This window comes from Myotis myotis, unplaced genomic scaffold (assembly GCF_014108235.1).
Source record: "Myotis myotis isolate mMyoMyo1 unplaced genomic scaffold, mMyoMyo1.p scaffold_m19_p_6, whole genome shotgun sequence".
NCBI classification, from domain to species: domain Eukaryota; kingdom Metazoa; phylum Chordata; class Mammalia; order Chiroptera; family Vespertilionidae; genus Myotis; species Myotis myotis.
Window position 1 is genome coordinate 21,100,481 of NW_023416368.1, and position 17,319 is coordinate 21,117,799.

General features: G+C 57.7%; 1 protein-coding gene across 3 annotated transcripts in view; it reads left to right on the plus strand.

The window, feature by feature from the left end:
• Nucleotides 1-756: 756 nt before the first annotated feature.
• PDGFRB (platelet derived growth factor receptor beta) overlaps nucleotides 757-17,319 on the plus strand; it is a 37,328-nt gene continuing 20,765 nt past the window's right edge. Inside the window, exons 1-3 of one of the 3 annotated variants that reach the window (XM_036314250.1) lie at nucleotides 1,138-1,206; nucleotides 12,719-12,807; nucleotides 16,530-16,575. In XM_036314250.1, the coding sequence (XP_036170143.1) occupies nucleotides 12,787-12,807; nucleotides 16,530-16,575 (67 nt within the window). In that variant the 5' untranslated portion in view covers nucleotides 1,138-1,206; nucleotides 12,719-12,786. Of the gene's footprint in view, nucleotides 1,207-12,718; nucleotides 12,808-16,529; nucleotides 16,576-17,319 lie in introns of all 3 variants that reach the window. The other 2 variants (XM_036314252.1, XM_036314251.1) reach the window with 2 other exon arrangements.

A 17,319-nucleotide genomic window follows, 5' to 3' on the forward strand; every position in this document is an offset into this window, starting at 1 on the left:
TTTCTCCCTTTCTTCACCGGTTCGCCCCTGGGCCTTGGTTTCTTCTTTTGAGAAGTGATTGATAATCTTGGAAGATCTTTTCATCTTTTCCAAGTCACCCTTTCTCAGAAGCCCTCTCTGATTTCCTCCAACCTCAGTTAGATGCCCCTCTCAGCCCCCTGCCCTCCCTTGGAGTCCCTGCCTGTACGTTGTCTCTCTCCCAGCAGCCTGGGCGCCCCTGAGGTCAAGGACTGTATCCTACTGGCTACTGCATTCCCAGCACTCAGCACAGTGTCTGGCACATAGTAGGTGTTCAACATACCGGTTCAATGAATGGATGTTGAGTGAATCAACTGTATAAGTGATCAGAGCTCTCTTTATAGGTGGGGAAACTGAGGCACAGAGAAAGGACCCGCCCCCAGGTGCTGTGGCAAGGGGAGGCTGCCACCCGAGACAGGCATTAGGCTAGTGGGGCTGGGGCACTCTTTAATAAAAGTGACTCAGCGGCTGGCGTGGGCTGTGGAATTTCTAAACATCCCCTCACATCCTGAGAGAGCAGGCGGCGGGAGGGAGAAAGCAGAGGGAAAAGAGGAAGAAAAACAAGAAACTTGGGGGAAAAGAAAGAGAGGAGGAAAAAAAAACTAAAATTGAAAACAGACACACGCGGCGTCCACCCTCCCAGCTCCACCCGCCCCCCTCTTCTCCAGCTGGGCCAATCAGAGGCCGCCCTGCAGCCTTTCCCCCTAAGTGGGGAGGGCAGGGAAGCCCACAATGGTGTGAGCTCTGGGGGCTGCCAGCCGCCCGCAGTCCCCGCCCGCCCCCCGTCTGGGACCCAGGATCGCTCAGTGAGGAACTTGGACTGGGAGAGGAGGAGGACAAGGAGAGAGCTGGGCCTTTCTGACCAGCACCCCCCCGGGGCAGCAGCCTGTGTGGAGCGACACAGACAGCCAGACCCAGGGCGGCCCCTCCTGGCTACCCTGCTCCTCCCAAAGGATGCTTTGGGCGTGAGGCCACTCCTCACCCCGCAGCCCCCCACTCTCTCCCCTCTCCAGAGGCTCCCAGAGCCCACAACGGTCCTTTCTGCCCTCCTACCCAGCGGAGCGGCTTCCCCGCTTCTGGCCAGCAAAGACTTTCTGATAACAGGAGAGGGCAGTGAGGAGGACTTCCTGGAAGGGGTGACAGCCCAGCGCCTGGACCTTGCCCACACCAGAAGGCATCAACAGCAAGGTAAGTGCTCATACAGGGGGGAACCCCAACTCCTTGTCCTGTCCCCCTACCCCAGCCTGTGCCTTCTCAAGTAGGTCAAAAATGGAAAATATTTTTAACAAAACCAGATGGGAGGAGACTGGAGGCTGTGGGCAACATCAGGGATGGAGGAACCAGCTTTCTCCTCTCTCCTGCTTAGGTGCTTCTGCGGGAGAGTGGCCCAGGCCTCCTCAATCCTGCTGCCCCCTGACCTCATCAAATAAACCCCAGAAGTTTCTCGGTGCCATGCTGAGTGGGGGTCTCCAAAGCACAGCAGCGCCTGTTGGAGGTGGGGGCTGCTGGGAGGGGAGTGAGAAGGAAATTGGCAAGCAGGGCACACGGAAAGGGGACCTAGAAGGGGACAGGGGACCTCAAAGCCATAGCCGTGTCCCTTGGCCCAAGCCTTGTCCCTAAGAATCTGTCTGGCTTTAGGCCAGTAGGGCGCCAGGCAAACTCTGGGGATTTAAGTGGATTTGCAAATTTTCCAGATTCCTAAGATGTCCTTCCAAACCCCCAGTGGCTGGGAAAGTTCGAAGGCGAGGGGGCTGGGGCTTGGCAGGCCGTGTTCACACAGCTGGGGCTGGGGGTCAGGGACCGGGCCCTCAGATCTGGGGGCCCCTCTGTGAAGAAGGGGGATCGGCTGCTGGGCCCTTCCCCCTGGTCCCAGGCAGCTGCTCAGGCCTCCAGGCCAGCTGCCTCCTTCCACGGCTTCTCCACTCTATCCTAAAACAAAAATTGGATCACAATTCCGCTGTGCATCTTCGTGTAGAAAGGGCCTGTGGAAAGCCCAGCCTCCTAACGGTGCTGCCCCTGATGGACACTCACTGCAGGCCAGGACTATGTGGAGTGCTCTATAAGTGTGATCTCGTGCAATGCTAACCAGCAGCTCCCGCCTTACGTGCAGGGAAACTGAGGCTCACAGCAGCAACACGACTACCACACAGCAAGTAAGTGGCAGAGAGCTGGCACGTAGTAAGCTCCCTGCGCTGTCACTGCAAACTTGGTCCTCGTGTTCCTGTTCCTTCCAGTCAGACCCCAGGATTCCCCCCAAGGAACTGGCACAATCTTGCCTGTGGACACGTCCTGCACTTTCCCTTCAAGGAGCCTTCCCACTCCACCTCCTCCAGGCAGCCTTCCCAGGTTCTTCCAGTCTTCCAAGTGCTCGCCATGCCCTCCTCACTGGTGACTTGTTGCTTGGCCCTTTCTTCCCCTTTGTGTTCTGTTTGCATATCAGAGATCCTTCAGGCCCTGGGCTTCCCCATCTTGTGTTCTGTCCCTCATGTCCTCCTATCAGCAACGGGGCTAAGAAAATGTCCTGGTGAAAGGGAGGAGGGACTGGCTGAAGAGCCTCTGTTCTCAAGTGTGAGACTGGAACCCCAGGCCTCCTGCCCTCCCTCAGGTAGCCTTCCAGAACACCATGCAGATCCTCCAGACTGGGTTTGTCTATGTCAAACCTGGAGGGGTGTCCCTGCCCGCATCTGTGATCCCACAGCGCACAGAGGCCTCTAGCGACATCGTCTGAAGTCATATAGCCATCCTGGCCTCCACAGCACTCGGGGACAGGAGGACCATGTCGGTCACTGTCATTAAGTGCCAACCCCATCCAGGCACAGAGCAGGCCTTTGGATCAGTATTGTTCCCCCTGCTTTGCCGACAAGGGAGCCAAGGCTGAGAGAAGCTGAGTGACTTGCCCAGGGTCACACATTAGAGTTGGTATTGAGACCACGGTCTGTCTGAATCCAAAAGACTTAAGTCCCTCGCTACCCTGGTCAGAGGGGAGCGTCGCCCTCTTCCCACAGAACCTCTCCTGGCTCCAGCGCCAACAGCAGCAGAAAGTTCTGCATCGGGCCTGACCTGCTCCCAGGCCCACCTGGCCCTGGCTTGGTCCTGAATGAGGGCCATCTGGTCAACACCCTCCCTTCAGCAGTGCTCAGGCAGCCCTCCCTCCTCTGTGGGAAGAAGAGCTGAGACTTGTAATTGCCCACAGATGTGGGGCAGCGGGAAGCACCATGGATTCAGAGTCAGGAGACCTGGCGCTTGCCCTGGCTCAACTCAGATCCATTGTGCGGCCAACCTCAGGCCCGTGTCTTCTTTCTGGGCTGCATCCGTACCTGGAAGGCAGTGGGCACCGTGGGTAAACAGCGCCAGGTTTGGGCATCCGCTGACCATGCATCATCCCCCATTCGGCTTCTGGCTGACTGTGTGACCCTGGGCCAGTGCTCTGCCCCTCTGGCATTGGTCCCCAACTCTGTGAGCAGCAAGGCAGTGTGTGAGCTCCATGAGCTAACAGTGTAGGTAAGACTGTCAGCACGGTCCCTGCACTTCATGGGCTGGACCCAATGTCATTGTCTGGGCAAGGGCCACGCTCTCCTGCCTCCTGCACAGAACAACTTGGCTATGAATTTCTTCTGCAGTCTGCAAAGGGCTATGCCCCTGGGAGGGACCTGGCCACCAGTGGCATTCTAAAGGCTCATGCCATCTTCCAGGCACAGTCTGTCTGAGACCAGCTGCCTCTCGGCTGAGGGAAGGGACTCTGGGTGTTTTGCTCAGGACAGGCAACTGAGTCTGGTAAAGAGAGAGGAAGGAATGAGAGGGTCCCCAGACATCCCTGAAATACACCCCCTGCCGACCCCCCATTTTTTGCACATGGTTCAGACCCTGCAGTCAGTGGACCTGGGAATGGAGGAGACCTTCCTCCACTGCTTTCTGCCATCCCCCACCCCCACACACACCCCATGAGCCTCCCCAGAGGCTCCTTGGCTGGAAAGCAGTGTGTACAGGAGGATAGAACGGACGAGCCCTTTCCGAGCACTTCCATCATGTTTTACATCCATTCCCTCGAAGGTCACTGCCGTCTTTCTCAGCTCTCAGAACAGGCCGGCATCCAGTAAGTGCTTAAATATTTGCTGAACTAATTTAATCATTACATCAACCTCCAGGAGTAGATCTAAACATTCTCTGGGTTACAGATGAGGACATGCCCAGAGAGGTTAAGTCAGTTGCCCCAAATCCCACAGCGAGGAAGTTGTGGAGCTGGAACTTGCACCTGGGTGTTTCTCACTCCAGCGCCCTGAGGAGAGGCTGGGTGGGGCTTGGGTCCCCGCTACAGATCCAGCATAAACTCAGAATGTGCCTCCGCCGTGGGGGTGGTCACCAGACCCTGAAACTCACCTCGGATGCCGGTGGGGGAGTCAGTCCCTCTCTAGGCCTTCGTTTTCCCAATAGTAAAATAAGGAAGTTGACCGAGACGATCTCTAAGCTCCTTCCAGCCCTAAAACAATTCCAGGATTCCGGGCCAATGCAGCCCAGGTTGGCAGCCGCACCGGCCCTGTTGTGTACTCAGGGATCATGCATATTTAACTTCACGGTGGAAGCGTTTTTTCTTCCCCTTTTTCTCCATGTTACAGAAAGTGGTCGGGATCGATGACCACTAATGGAAAACTGTTACCTGCAATAACTAGGAGAACTTTCGGACAGTTAGGAGCAGCCTGTTAATGCACTCAGTTTCCCAGGGAGCAGAGCCCGCGTGCCCATTTTCCCGGGATACTGAGGAGGGAGGGTCGGAGGTGCGCCTGTTAGGGTGTGTGTGTGGTGCTGTGACCTCATATGCTCTGATTTCAAGCGGAAGTAAGGCTTTGGCCAATGGTAGATGGACACCCGGTGGGGTCCAGAGGCGAGGGAATGGATGCTGAGACGCACCTCTGGTGTGAGGATGGCAGAACTCACACACTTGTTGATTCCAGTGTAGAAGTCCACCTCAAGTCCCTCCTAAAACGTCAGGTCCACCTCACGTCTTGGGAGGTGGGGGCAGGAGAAGTCTCAGGCAAAGGGCTTCCTGAACCCTCAGGCCCAGGTCTCAGGCTCCATCCCGCTTCCCAGATGCTTTCTGGGCACCCCGCCCCCAGTCTAAGCAATCAAAGTATATTGCTTGAGCTGCATTGATACCTTCTCTTCGCCTCACTTCAGACTTCAGATCAGCGCTATTTGATGTCTCAGGTACCTTTCATCTGGAGGCACCAGCTTCTCCGCCCTCTGATGGGAAGGGCTGTCCCTTGGGAGGTGAGGGCAGCAGGGCCAGGGGGTCAGACAGTTCCTGAAGGTCAGAGATGAAAAGGATGTTTGTGGCCACTGTTCAACTTCCTTATTGTACGGGTGGGAAACTGAAGCCCAGAGAGGGGGAATGCGCCTCCGGTTATAGGATTGCAGCATAGCACTGAGCCTAGGGCCCAAGCTGCAGGCATGGCCTTTGCTCTGCCACCGAGAATGCTCAGGCTGCAGCTCTCCCGGCCACGGCCACAGGGCAGAGCTTGGGTTGAAGAGGAGCAAGGCCATTCTGACAAGTGGTGGGAATCGCCCTGGGTAGTTTTTGAGCCATACAGCCTTTGGTTACGTGGCTTCTCCATTCTGGCCATAATTTCCTTTTATGTAAAATGGGGGGAGGGCCAGGGAGCAGCAAGGTGACCCTAGAGGTTCCATCCAGCTCTGCCCTTGGCCCCTGAGAGCCCCTGGCAGGCACAGAAAGGGATAAGCAGACTGGTGGGTGGATGGAAGGCCTGATGGACAGGCGGCCTTCCCTGTAGTCCAGGGAGTAGGGGTGACTTCACGAGCAACCCACCAGCGCAGTCACAGAGGCCTCCATGCTCAGAAGGGTCCTGCACATGAAATCCTTCATCCTTTCTTAACAAGGGGCCCTGCATTTTTGTTTTGCTCTTGGCCCCCACAAATTACATAGCTGGCCCTGCCAGGGAGTTCAGGCTGGGTCTGAGGTGGCTTCATCCCCACACTTGGTCTCACTGCCTCCTGTCCCTATTCTATCCATGCCCTCTCACAAAATGCCAACCTGTGCCTGCCTCTCTCCTAGGGGAGCCCCCTCCCCCCATAGTACTTGGAGTTGCACCGTTATGGCTGCCCAGCCAGCAGCTAGCCCCCACCTTCACTATCAATGTCCTGAAAATTGGCTTCCTTGTACATTCAGGCAAAGCTCAAATCCTGGCTTGGCACCCCAAATCTTTCCCAAAGTGACCTCTGTCCTCTTCCCTGCCTGTCACCTACCTCTTCATGGAGAAGCCCCAGTTCTAGCCTAACAGATACCTTTCTGCCATTTCTCCCAGATGCCTTGAGATCGCCCACTTCCCTCACCCCTGTGGAATGCCCTTCCCTGGCATCATCCCCCCAAAAACCTAAACCTGAAGGCCACCCCCTTCTCCATTGCAGTCATCGTAATCATGCTAGTTACCATCTACCGAGCACCCATTATGTGTCAGGAGCATTTCATCACCGTCTTTAGCTCTCACAGCAACGGAAAGGGAATCTCTTCTGCCATTTTCCGGGAAATTGGAACTCAGGGAAGTTAAAGTCGGTGGTCACACAGTTGTGAGGCAGCAGGACTGGCACTTGGTCCTGGGTTAAGTGGCTTCAAGCTGGGGCTGCTGCCCTGACTGGGCTGGGGTCCCATGCACTTCAGTGTCCTGGGTGGCATCAGGCACAGCATGCTGGCATCAGGGTTCCATGTGTCTGTCTGCCCCCTCACCAGCCTGTCCCATCACCTCCCTGGAGGAGGAAGGTCACCCTCGCCTGCCCACCCCAGTTCCCCATCCTGGTGAGTTCTGACTGATCAGGGCAGCTGCGGCCCCAGGCATGAGAACCAGAAGAGCTGACCCTGCCTAACCATTTGACCTTTCATGCTGTGTAAGCATTGACTGAGCACCTACTGTAACCCTAATCCCTTCTTAGGAACTTGGAGACATCCCAACAAATTGTGAGGTAGGTTTCCTCATTTGTGGGAAATCAAATGAAGGGACTAAGACAAAGGTATAAGAAAGAGCTTGCTGACAGACAGTTGGTTGGAAGGTCGTTCGATGTGGGTTCTGGTCCTGGCCGGGCCTCTAAGCCCCTGAATACCTAGGAGGACTACCCTGCCCCCACCCGGCCGCGCCTGCTGACAACACCAATAACAACAGCAGCGCCCCTTCCTGAGGAGCCCTTCTGGGAGGGGTTTCCTGCGTCTCATTTATCACATGTATCCCTTTGCTGACAAGCCTAACCAGCAGGGTCTCGGCCGTGCACTCGGTGCCAAGTGAGTGAGTGAGTGAGTGAGTGCCTCTCCCCTGAGTGGATAAAGAATAATAATATCGTGACCACTGACTGCAGAGGGCTGTATGCCAGGCCCTGCTCTAAGCATTTTTCTTGTATTAACTCATTCGAGGCCTCCACAAGCTCCCACTTTCAGATCAGAAAACCGAGGCACAGAGAGGCTGAGGACGAGTGAATGGGAGAACTGGGGTGAATGACTGAAGAGCCGGGGGCAGGAACAGATGCCGCGAGACGACGAGAAGGAAGTGAAACATGGGAGCTTTCTCCCCTCCGGCTCTGCTGCCCAGGAGGGCTCTGAGGGGAATCTCAATGCTCTATAATTGGCACCAATTAATAGCCAGCTACCCGGGACCGTTTGCGGGCTCCGGGCTGGTGGGGGAAGGCCACGTGCTGGTGGGTCAGTCCCAATGGCCTGAGGCCTGCCTGCCCCTGCCCACTTGGCTCTGAGAACCCATTCTATTTGTGGCCCCCACCCCTGCCCAGGGCTGATCCGGGGCTGGCAGCAGCCCGGGGAACAGAAGGTTTGCTTGTCTGTGCCTGCTGCACCCCCACCTCCTCCCCAGCCTCAGCCTGGGACCCCTCTCAGGGGCTCCTTTGGCTGCCAGGGCCTGGCGCTCTCTGTTGCCATGGCACCGCCGGAGATGAGGCTCTGGGGGTGGGGTGTGAGGCAGGGCAACCGAGGGATGGCAGAGGCCTGGATCTCTGGAGCTACAGAGAGAGGCCCAGGCCCCCTGTGAACAGTGGTAAGGAGTGCTGGGGCCCAGCAGGGGCAGGCCTGGACCCCAGCACAGAGGGCCTATGGCAGAGCTGGCCACGCACCCTGCCCGACTACTGGGTGCTCCAGCTCAGAGGCCCTTGGAACAGGCCTCAAGGCAGGCCAGGGCCCCACCGGCACTGCCCCTGTGCCCCAGGCTGTCCTCAGGGAGGACTCCTCTCCTGCACCCGGGGGCTGACCCTCAGGCTCTGCGGTGAAGTTGCAGAAAGGTTCTGAGCTCTATCCCCAGCTTGACTTTCACATTCCCGGGTGAGCTGGAGCAGGGCCCTGGTCGCTCTGCACTGCAGTGAGGGGAGGGACAGGGCTCCGAACTCAGGGTCCTTCCATCCCTGAGAGCCTGCTTGAGGGTGAACCCACGTGGGAATGTTTCTCGGGACACAGACTTGCTTCTGGGTGGGAGACATGCAGGCTAGCATGGCAGTTAAGCATACAGGCTTGGAGTCAGACAGGCCTGAGTTTGCATCCCAGCTCCATTGCTTATTGGCTGTGTGACCTTGGGCAAGTTACCAAACCTTTCTGAGAGTGTTTCCTTCTCTGTGGAATGGGAACAATGATTGTACCCACCCCACAGAGTTGTTGTGAAGATAAAACAGAACCGCTGGGCCATCTCATTTAGCAGAGTGCTCTGCCCCAAATTAGTAGGGGCATCGGTTTGTTTTCAGATTGTGGGGCATCAGGACAATGAATGAGAAGAAAGATGTCCTGGGTTGGTGGGGTGGTTGGTGGACAGAAGCAGGACCCGTGAGTAGAAGATACAAAGAGACAAATTGTGCTCAATGTAATGACAATTTCTGAATAGCCTAGCGTCTGAGGACTCTGAGCTGGCCAAGAATGGAACGGGCCTCAGGTGAGGTGGTGAGATTCCTGTCACGGGGAGATGTGCAAGTGTGAGATGGACAACCTCTTAGTTTGCAGAGAGGGTGGGGGAGATGTGAATGGGGAGTACTTATGGCCCTCCCAGTTCTCAGGCTGTGGAGCTCTATGAAAGATGGCATGGCTGTCTGCCCCCCTGCCTGCCAGCGTTAGCCTCACTCAGATGAAAGGAGAGCCTCACTCAGATGAAAGGAGAGCCTCACTCAGCTGAAAACAGGGTTAAAGGACAGGGCTGCTGACTCGTGTATTGAGCTGGGACTGTGTGCTGGTCATCTTTGCCTCTTGCCTTAGAGAGGCTGTCTCCTGGGCGTTGCACCTGTGTGCTCTGAGGTCAGTCTGCTCAGGATCGAGCACTGGCTTCATCACTGGCCAACTCCGCAACCTTGGGCGAATGGTTTAACCTCTGTGTGCCTTACTTTCCTCATCTGTAAAATGGAGAGGCAACACTGACCTCATGGATTGCTCTGCGATCATTCCCATAAAGGGCCCAGCCCAGGGGTGGGTGAGATGAACTAAGTCAGCGGTAGCTATTATTATTCTTGTGGTTATTGTCAAGGTCTTTAAGTCCTTATTCTTTTTTGAAGGACCTGTTGGGGGCCTAGAGGGGATCCAGAGGACTCTGATCCAGGGATCCACTGGGCCTGGGCAGAGCCAGGCCATTTGGCCTGGAGGGTGGCCGCGGGGATGAGCAGGGAGGCCAGCGAGGCGCCTGAGGAGGCAGGAAGTGCTTGCTCTGCAGCAGGTGGACAGGGGCGTGCAGCTGGCCTCTCTTCCTCACGGACCTCCTTCTCAGGCTGGTTCCCAGCCTGTGTGGGAACCCAGGCCCCCTCCTCTGGGTCACCAGCGACCATGAGGCACACACTGAGTGCTTTCCCACGAACCGTTCCAAGTAGCGGGGGCCCGCACAGCTCCCCTACCCCCAGCGCTCACACTCTAGCAGTTGAGGGGGTGTGCAGCAGGAGGAGGGGGCTCAGGCTGGGGGGATCAGTCCGTTCTTTATCAGCCTGGATCCGATCCAGACAGATGTTTCATTTTATTCTGAACTTCCAGAAAATAGGTCATTTTTTTCCATTGTCTCCCTAGGGAGGCCTCCCGGGGAGAGGAGCACGGAGTGAGTGACGAGTGTGGGGGCCTCACATGGGCCCTGGGGAGCTGGGAGGGCAGCAACCTCCCTCCCTCAGTCATGATGAGCTGTCTGCAGGGCCAGGGCGTGAAGGTTCCTAAAGGCTGGGCTAAGAAGCCAGCCTCTAACAGTGGTCCCCCTTACCCACGGGGGATGCATTCCAAGCCCTCAAGTGGATGCCTGAGACCCCGGATAGTACCGAACCCTCTCTATGCTGTTTTCCCCTGTACATGTGTACCTATGAAAAGGTAATTTATCGATTAGGCACCATGAGAGAGTAACAACAATAACTAACAGTAAAGTAGAACAACTGTAATAATACACTGTAATGCAAGCTATGTGACTGTGGTCTCTCTCTGATAACTGATCTGAGGATAACGGAGGCAGCTCCTAAGTGACTAGTGGGCAGGGGGCACGTCCAGTGTGGATACGCTGGACAAAGCGATGATTCACGTCCTGAGTGGGATGGAGGGGGGAGGTGCAGGATTTCATCGTGTTACTCAGAACGGTGTACGATTTAAAACTTGGGAATTGCTTATTTCTGGAATTTTTCATTGAATATTTTCAGACTGTGGGTAACAAGCCGCGGAAAGCAAAACTGCGAGTAAGGGAGCCAACTGCACCTGGGGGTGATGGAGCGCCAGAGGAGGGCCAGGGAAGGGCATGGTCAGAGGGTGTTTCAGAAAGGCTGAGAGGTGAGAAGAGGTGGGAGGGGACGAGCTGGAGGTGAGGAGAGGGGTGCAGTGGGGCAGCCAGAGGCCACTGCGCTTATGCTGGAACGGGTAAGGGTAGGGGGTCAGAATGATGGTCCACGAAACTGGCACCGTCCTTATACCCACTTGGACTTCCAGGACAGCTAGAGTCCGTGCCAGGCTCCAACTTACCGATTTCTGCTACTTTGTTTGGGGGACCTGGCAGGTACCTGGCAACGTGAAGGGCCTCTGGCCCAGCCGCAGTGGGCAGGTCAGGCCTGGGTGACCGAGCTGCATCACTGTGACTGGACCACGCTGCTCTCCCTCTCTGGCCTCAGTGTGATCCTGGGGCCTGTGGGAAGATTCATGTGTAAGGGTGGAATGCTGAGCCTTCCCTACAGATAGAAGTGGGGCATAGGATTGAGGGGGGCAGGTGGGAGCCCCACAGCCTCAGCCCCTTCCCAGGTTTCTACCTCCCACCTGTCACCGAACCTGCTCTCCTGCCTGGCTCCCATGCTGCAGGCTCACACCTGCATCGCAGCCCACTCCGGGTAAAGCCACATGGGCCACATGCTGCCGTGTCCAGCCTGTGCCGCCGTCACTCCCGCACTCTCCCAACTGCTGGCGGAGGACTCCATCTCTGGCTCCAGATGCCTCTTGCCCCCACACACTCCCAGGCCTGGAGTTGGCTGCCTTCTCGGAGCTGAGTCATGACATCCTGGCTAGGGCCTCTCCCCAGCACCCCACCCCACCCCCACCCAGCATTCCAACTCAGCACAGCTGCCTTCTAGAGCAGGGTCCTGAGAAGTGCTCCCAGGACAGCCCTGCCCATCCCAGGTACAGATGGGGAAACTGAGGCCCAGAGAGGGGCAGGTCCACACTACAGGTGGGTGACAGAGCAGAGACTAGAACCCACGTCCCCTTACTCCCAGCCAGGGATCTGTCCCCTGAAGTTTGTCCCAGAGGCTGTGAAGTGCCCCTGGCGTGGAGGAGAGAGGACTAGCCTGCTGGTCAGGAGGCCGAGTCTATCCCGTTTCTGCCAGCATCTTCACAAGCCACTCCTCTGACACGTCTCCAATCCCCGCTTGGCTGGGATGGTGCAAGAAACGTGACTTTGATATAAAGGTCTGTGCATAGCAGAGCAGGGGGGGATCCTGCCTGGAAGGAAGGGGCAGCCGCTGTCATCTGAGCCCTGGGGCCTTGAGCCACCAGACTCACATCTGAGGCAGGGCTGGAGCAAGGGCTACCCAGTCAGGTGAGCTTCGGCTCCCCACCGGCCACCTGAGCCCAGTCAGAACACTGGGACCTGCTGCTGTCCTGCTCTCAGGCTCAGTTTCCCCATCTGTACAATGGGGCTGAGGAAGGGGGCTGGATCGGCAGACGATCCCCGCGGGCGTGGAGCTCTGACATTCCAAGACTAACCCCACGACCCCATGCCAGGCCTCCTCCTCCCTCTGGCATCTTATTTATTCAGAGCATCCCTGGCACCCCCTTCCTCCTCAAGGCAGGGCTCCCCCCACCCCCATCTCAAAGCTATTTCTGCCCAGCCTGTTCCCTGCTGCTGGAGTGAGTGTCCTTCTGTCCCCTCAGGTGGCCACAGCCCCTCCGTAACTTTAACCAGCTCACTGGCAGCTCTTCATCCTGCTCCTCCGCTTCATTCTCATCTTAGATTGCCCCAGCATGCACCCACCAAGCCAGCAGCAGGGGTGGGGCTCCTTTATGACACCTCTCCCTCCAGCCCCCCAATATCTCATCAGCAGGTCCTGCTGTTCTCAGCTAGATGAACCTCAAACCCATTTGTTTCTATCCGTCCCCCCCCCCTCCCCCCCGCTCCACCACCCCCGCCCCACCCCTCTCCCCCCGCCGGCTCAAACTAAGTCAATAGAGAAATGCTGGTAGAGCTCTCACCCTGGCTCAGTCTCTGCTCTCTGTTCCTAGGCAAGTTCCTTAAGTGCTCTCTGCCTCAGTTTCCCATCTAAAACTGGAATGATCACTGTATCTAGCTCATGGAGTCGGCCGAGGAGCAAGTGAGTCAAACGCATGTTGGGTGCAGCACATTCACAACACCCTGGCTTTGTGGCCTGTCTGCACACATATGGATGTGTGTTCAGAGGAGTTCAGGGTCCCGTGTGCACATGTCCTGTGTGCATGTTGTATGTGCACAGGTTGTTTGTACATATTTGATTGATGTGCCACACATGTGCACTGGGAGAGCACACAGGCAGTAGTCTGCTATGTGTGCATGTGCTGGGCACAGTGGGAGCTGTATGCATGCGTGTTTTGTGTGGACGTTGCGTGCACATGTTGAGGGTCTGCATGAGGGCGGGCACACACATGGTCCGCTGTGCACGGCTGTGTTTCTGAGGAGTGTGTGAACGAGTGCGTAGGCAGGAGTCTGTGCTGTGTGCGCACGTGCACGCGGTGCGCAGGCCTCTGCCACTGGCAGCCGTGCAGGCCCCCCTCCCCCCCGCCCCCGCCCTGCCTGTGTCGTGGGAGCCTCAGGACCCCGAGGGAGAGAAGCTGCTGTCGGCGGATGTGGCCAAGATGGACTGGATTTATTTAGATTAAGGCGGTGGGAAAGGAGTGGAGACTCATGTGTGCAGGAAGGAAAGAAGGCTAGGGCTCTGAGAAAGGCTCCCCAAGCTTGCTTGCTCCCCTGGACTTGGGGTCCTCACTTTGCTCCCCCAGGGGGTCCCTCTGATTCACTTTGAGGAGCTGGGCAGTTACTTACTCCATCCTTGGACCTCTGACCCCCAACCTGGCTAAAATAAAAGAAATCATGAGGGCTCCCTGGCACACGGCATTCTTCTCATGAGCAAAAGGGGCTCCCTCTCTCAGTTTCAGGGGCCTCCCTGGGCATGAGAGTTCGGCAAGTAGGGGGATGTCTGTTCCCTGACTGGGACTCCCACCTTGTCCCAGGTATCCCTCCCCCTGAAGAAGGGAATTATTGCAGGCAAGCCCCCCTCTCCCTCAAATCAGCTCTCTGGCTCTCTCTGGGTAGCTGGGCCCATGGCAGCCTCTGGGAAGCCCGACGAGGTCCACAAGGCGTTGGGTGGACAGCTAGGGGTGTCAGGGGCTCATCTGAGATGGCCCAGGAGGTCATGTCCATGTGCCTCAGGCCACACTCTGGTCTGTCCCAGGCCTGTGGCCTGTGGTCCATCCCACCCTTCCCCTGCCGCCTCCTGGATTTCCATGTCACCACTTTATCTGAAAAAATCAAGCCCAGAGAGGGAAACAACTTGTCAAACCTCACACAGCAAGCTGTGACTGAGTGGTCGGGGAAAGCAGTCCTTGAAGAGATGGTTACGAATTCTCACATGACTCCAGCCTCAGAAATGCAGCCCCTCCTTCTCCTCAGCCCCCAAACCACCCCGCTGCGGGAATTACAGTGACATGAGCCTCCTCCTGGCAGCTTTAGGGCAGGGTGGCTCTTGGAGATGGGCCTTTGTGAGGGCTGCTGGCTCCTTGTATGGATGGAGAAACAGAGTCGCAGAGCGAGCTAGAGACTTGCTCCGTCTCAGGGGGGTCTGAGGTCCCTGTGACCAGAGCCAAATGCCCATTTCATGAAGAGAGAAGCCAGTCCCAGATCCCCAGGAATCCACACTCTCTCTAAGGTGTCTCCACTTTCCCGAGCTCCTCTGACCAGCCTCTCTATCCTCTCCCCAGCGTCCAATTCTTCCGCCTTTTTGCTGTGTGACCGGGCCATGATTCTGTCCATCTTTGAACCTCTGCTGCTGGTTCAAGAAGACCCCTCCCAGCTGAGTCTCAGAAACTCTAAGCCGCCCCCAGCCCAGGCCCAGCAGGAGAGGAGCCAGGGTCAGGGGCTGCTGGCCCAGGGGGCCCAGCCCACAAAACCCAGGCTTCCAGAGCCAGGCCAGCCCCAATTGCAGTGACCTCCCATCTCCAGGCCAGCCGACCAAATTCCTCCTTTAGAATAATAAACAGTGCGGCCAGCCAAGGAGGCTGAGAGGGGAGGGGCAGGGAGGCTGAACTGACCCCCTCCCCCAGCCTCGGCTGCTAATGATTTTCTTTGGCTGAGATCTCTGGCAGGAAGGGGGGAGTCAGAGGGGCACCCACCGAGGGGCAGATGGGCCTCTGTGGGGGCTGCTGGCTCCACCATGGCGCTGCTCCCTCCCGTTGGAGGAGGCCTGGCATCCAGCTGGAGGGGCTGGGGCAGGAGGGATGGGGGAAGGAGGGGGTGCATCAGAAGGGCTGGGTTTTCAGCCTGGAATAATTGGGAGAGGGGAGCAATGAGGAGACCCTTAGGCAGGCTGCTCTGAAGGGATCAGGAGAAGGAGGAGATGAGTAGATTCACTCACAGAGCTTATCCGGGTGCTGGGCAGAGGGAGACTGGGTGTCCACAGGCCAGGATGCTTACCTCTGCCCCACCATTGAGTAACTGCAGCTTTGTAAGTGGTACACTCAGCATCATCTCATGTTGGGAGCTGGAGACGAAGGCTACAGAGAGAGTGATGGTGCAGAAGGTAGCCCTGCTGGGGCTCAGACCCGGACCCCAGCCTTGGACTGGAAACTAAAGGGGTGAGGGTGGGGGTGCAGTGGGGATGACCTGGGTGTGGGCTGAGGGGCAGGCCGGGCTGGGCAGCCACTCAGAGAAGTCAGCAGACCCACAGCCCCGGGAGGCTCCTTGTTGCCTCGTCACGTGGCTACTGCCCACATTTCTCGCTGTGACTCCCATCTGCTTCTGGGCTCCTTCCCGCCCATGCTGCAGGCGGACCCTTGTAAGCCTGGCTCTTGGTGGTTGTTTGGGATCCTTGGATGCGGCGGCCACAGGAAGAGACAGAACAAAGACGCTCCCAATTCAGCCTGTCTTTCAGGGAGTGTCCCGGGTGCTGTCGCTTTCTGTCTCCATCATTGTCTCCTCTCTCTCCACCTCTCTGCGTCTTCGTCTCTCTCCACCTCTATCAGTCCAGGTCTCTCTGTCTCTCTCTCAGACAAGCTCTGCTGTGTGACCTCGAGCAAACTTCTTTTTCTCTCAGAGCCTCAGTTTCCCCATCTGGACACTAGGGATGGGGTGGGTTCAGCAGTCTCCACAGACCTCCCAAGGCTTACTGTGCAGTGGGGCCTCCCCGAGTCCCAGCCCCCGGCCCCTCTCCCCTGGGCCTCCCTGGGCAGCTCAGGACCGAGGGTAGGGGGCCAGGTGTGGGGGTACTCCCCCCGCATTCCACAGCCCTGACTCCCCCGCTTCCCTTCCCACAGCCACCTCCACTTCCTGTTGTGCTTGTGGAGCTGTGGGAGTTCTCTGGGTTCTGGCTTACCCCCTCCTTCTCCTCCAGGCCTTTCATCACACTTTCCCAAATATTTGTCCTGGCAGATAAGAGCCTGGTATTGGAACTGTCACCAGGAGGACAGGCTGTTAGAGCTGGTGGGCCCCTGGACACCATCCAGTCCAAGCCCTCCTGCCCCGTGCTCCCCCGCCCCCGCCCCCGCGCCCTCCCCCCCCCCCCCCCCGTATATATAGAGACACTAAGGCCCAAAGAGAGGTGGGGGCTCAGCCAGAGTCACCACGGAGCGAAAGAAGGGTCCAGGCTCCTTGAGGCTGCGCCTCGTGCAGCGGGAGGGGACCCATGGGCAGGGGAGACCCCTCGCCATGGAGCACGGGCAGCCTTTGATTTCGGCACCATGGACACGAAGGCTCGGTGGCCCAGGCTGGGGCTCACTCTGCAGGGCCCAGGTGCGAAGATGCCCCTGCCCTCCCCGGGCTCTGACTGGTCCCTGTTTAACTCTGCAGGACACCATGCTGCTTCTGAGTGCCATGCCAGCTCCTGTCCTCAGAGGTAGGTAGACGGGGGCCTGGGAGGGGCCAGGGGGAGTCACTAAGCAGGACCCTGGAGCTGGCAGGGTGGAGCATCAGAGCCTGGGAACCCAGGGGCACTGCTGTGCTCTCAGCCTCAACGTCCTGCCTTTCTACTGCCCACCCCTCAGCTCACTAACCCCAGTGGGTGCCCTGCTTGCCCAGAGCCTTTGGCTCAAATCCTTGCTTGGCCTTCCACCCCCATGTCCCTTCACCAGCTTTCCCACCCAACTCACTAAGCGTCACCCAGCCTCCCATCTCTTCTCAGCACTTGCTGGTATTGGTCTGGCATCGGTCTGGCCGGCCTGCTTCCGGTCTGGGACTCCCCACCCTGCCTGGACCCCTCATTGGCTGTGCACTCCCAAGTCCTGGCTGGGCTTCTCTCAGCACACCCTTCCCTCACTGCCCAGTACATGTCCTCGGCTCTCCAGGGGCTGGGCAGCTGACCAAGCAATCAATGGGCATTGGCCATCGATGACTAGGTGACAGCTTACTGAGGATGGCTGACTGGCTGGGGGGTGTAGGGTGGCTGACAGAATCCTTCCCCAGGGGATGTCAGCATGGGAAGTGGAGCCAGTCACTTGGCAGCCCCCAACTCCCATCCGCCTGAGTTCCCAGGGGTCTCAGCATCTTTCCTGCCTCAGTCTGCCCCACTCTGAGCTACCTTGCCCCTCCCTCCCCAAGCAGGGCCACCTCTGGGCTTTGGGCAGAACCTGGGCAGCTGAGG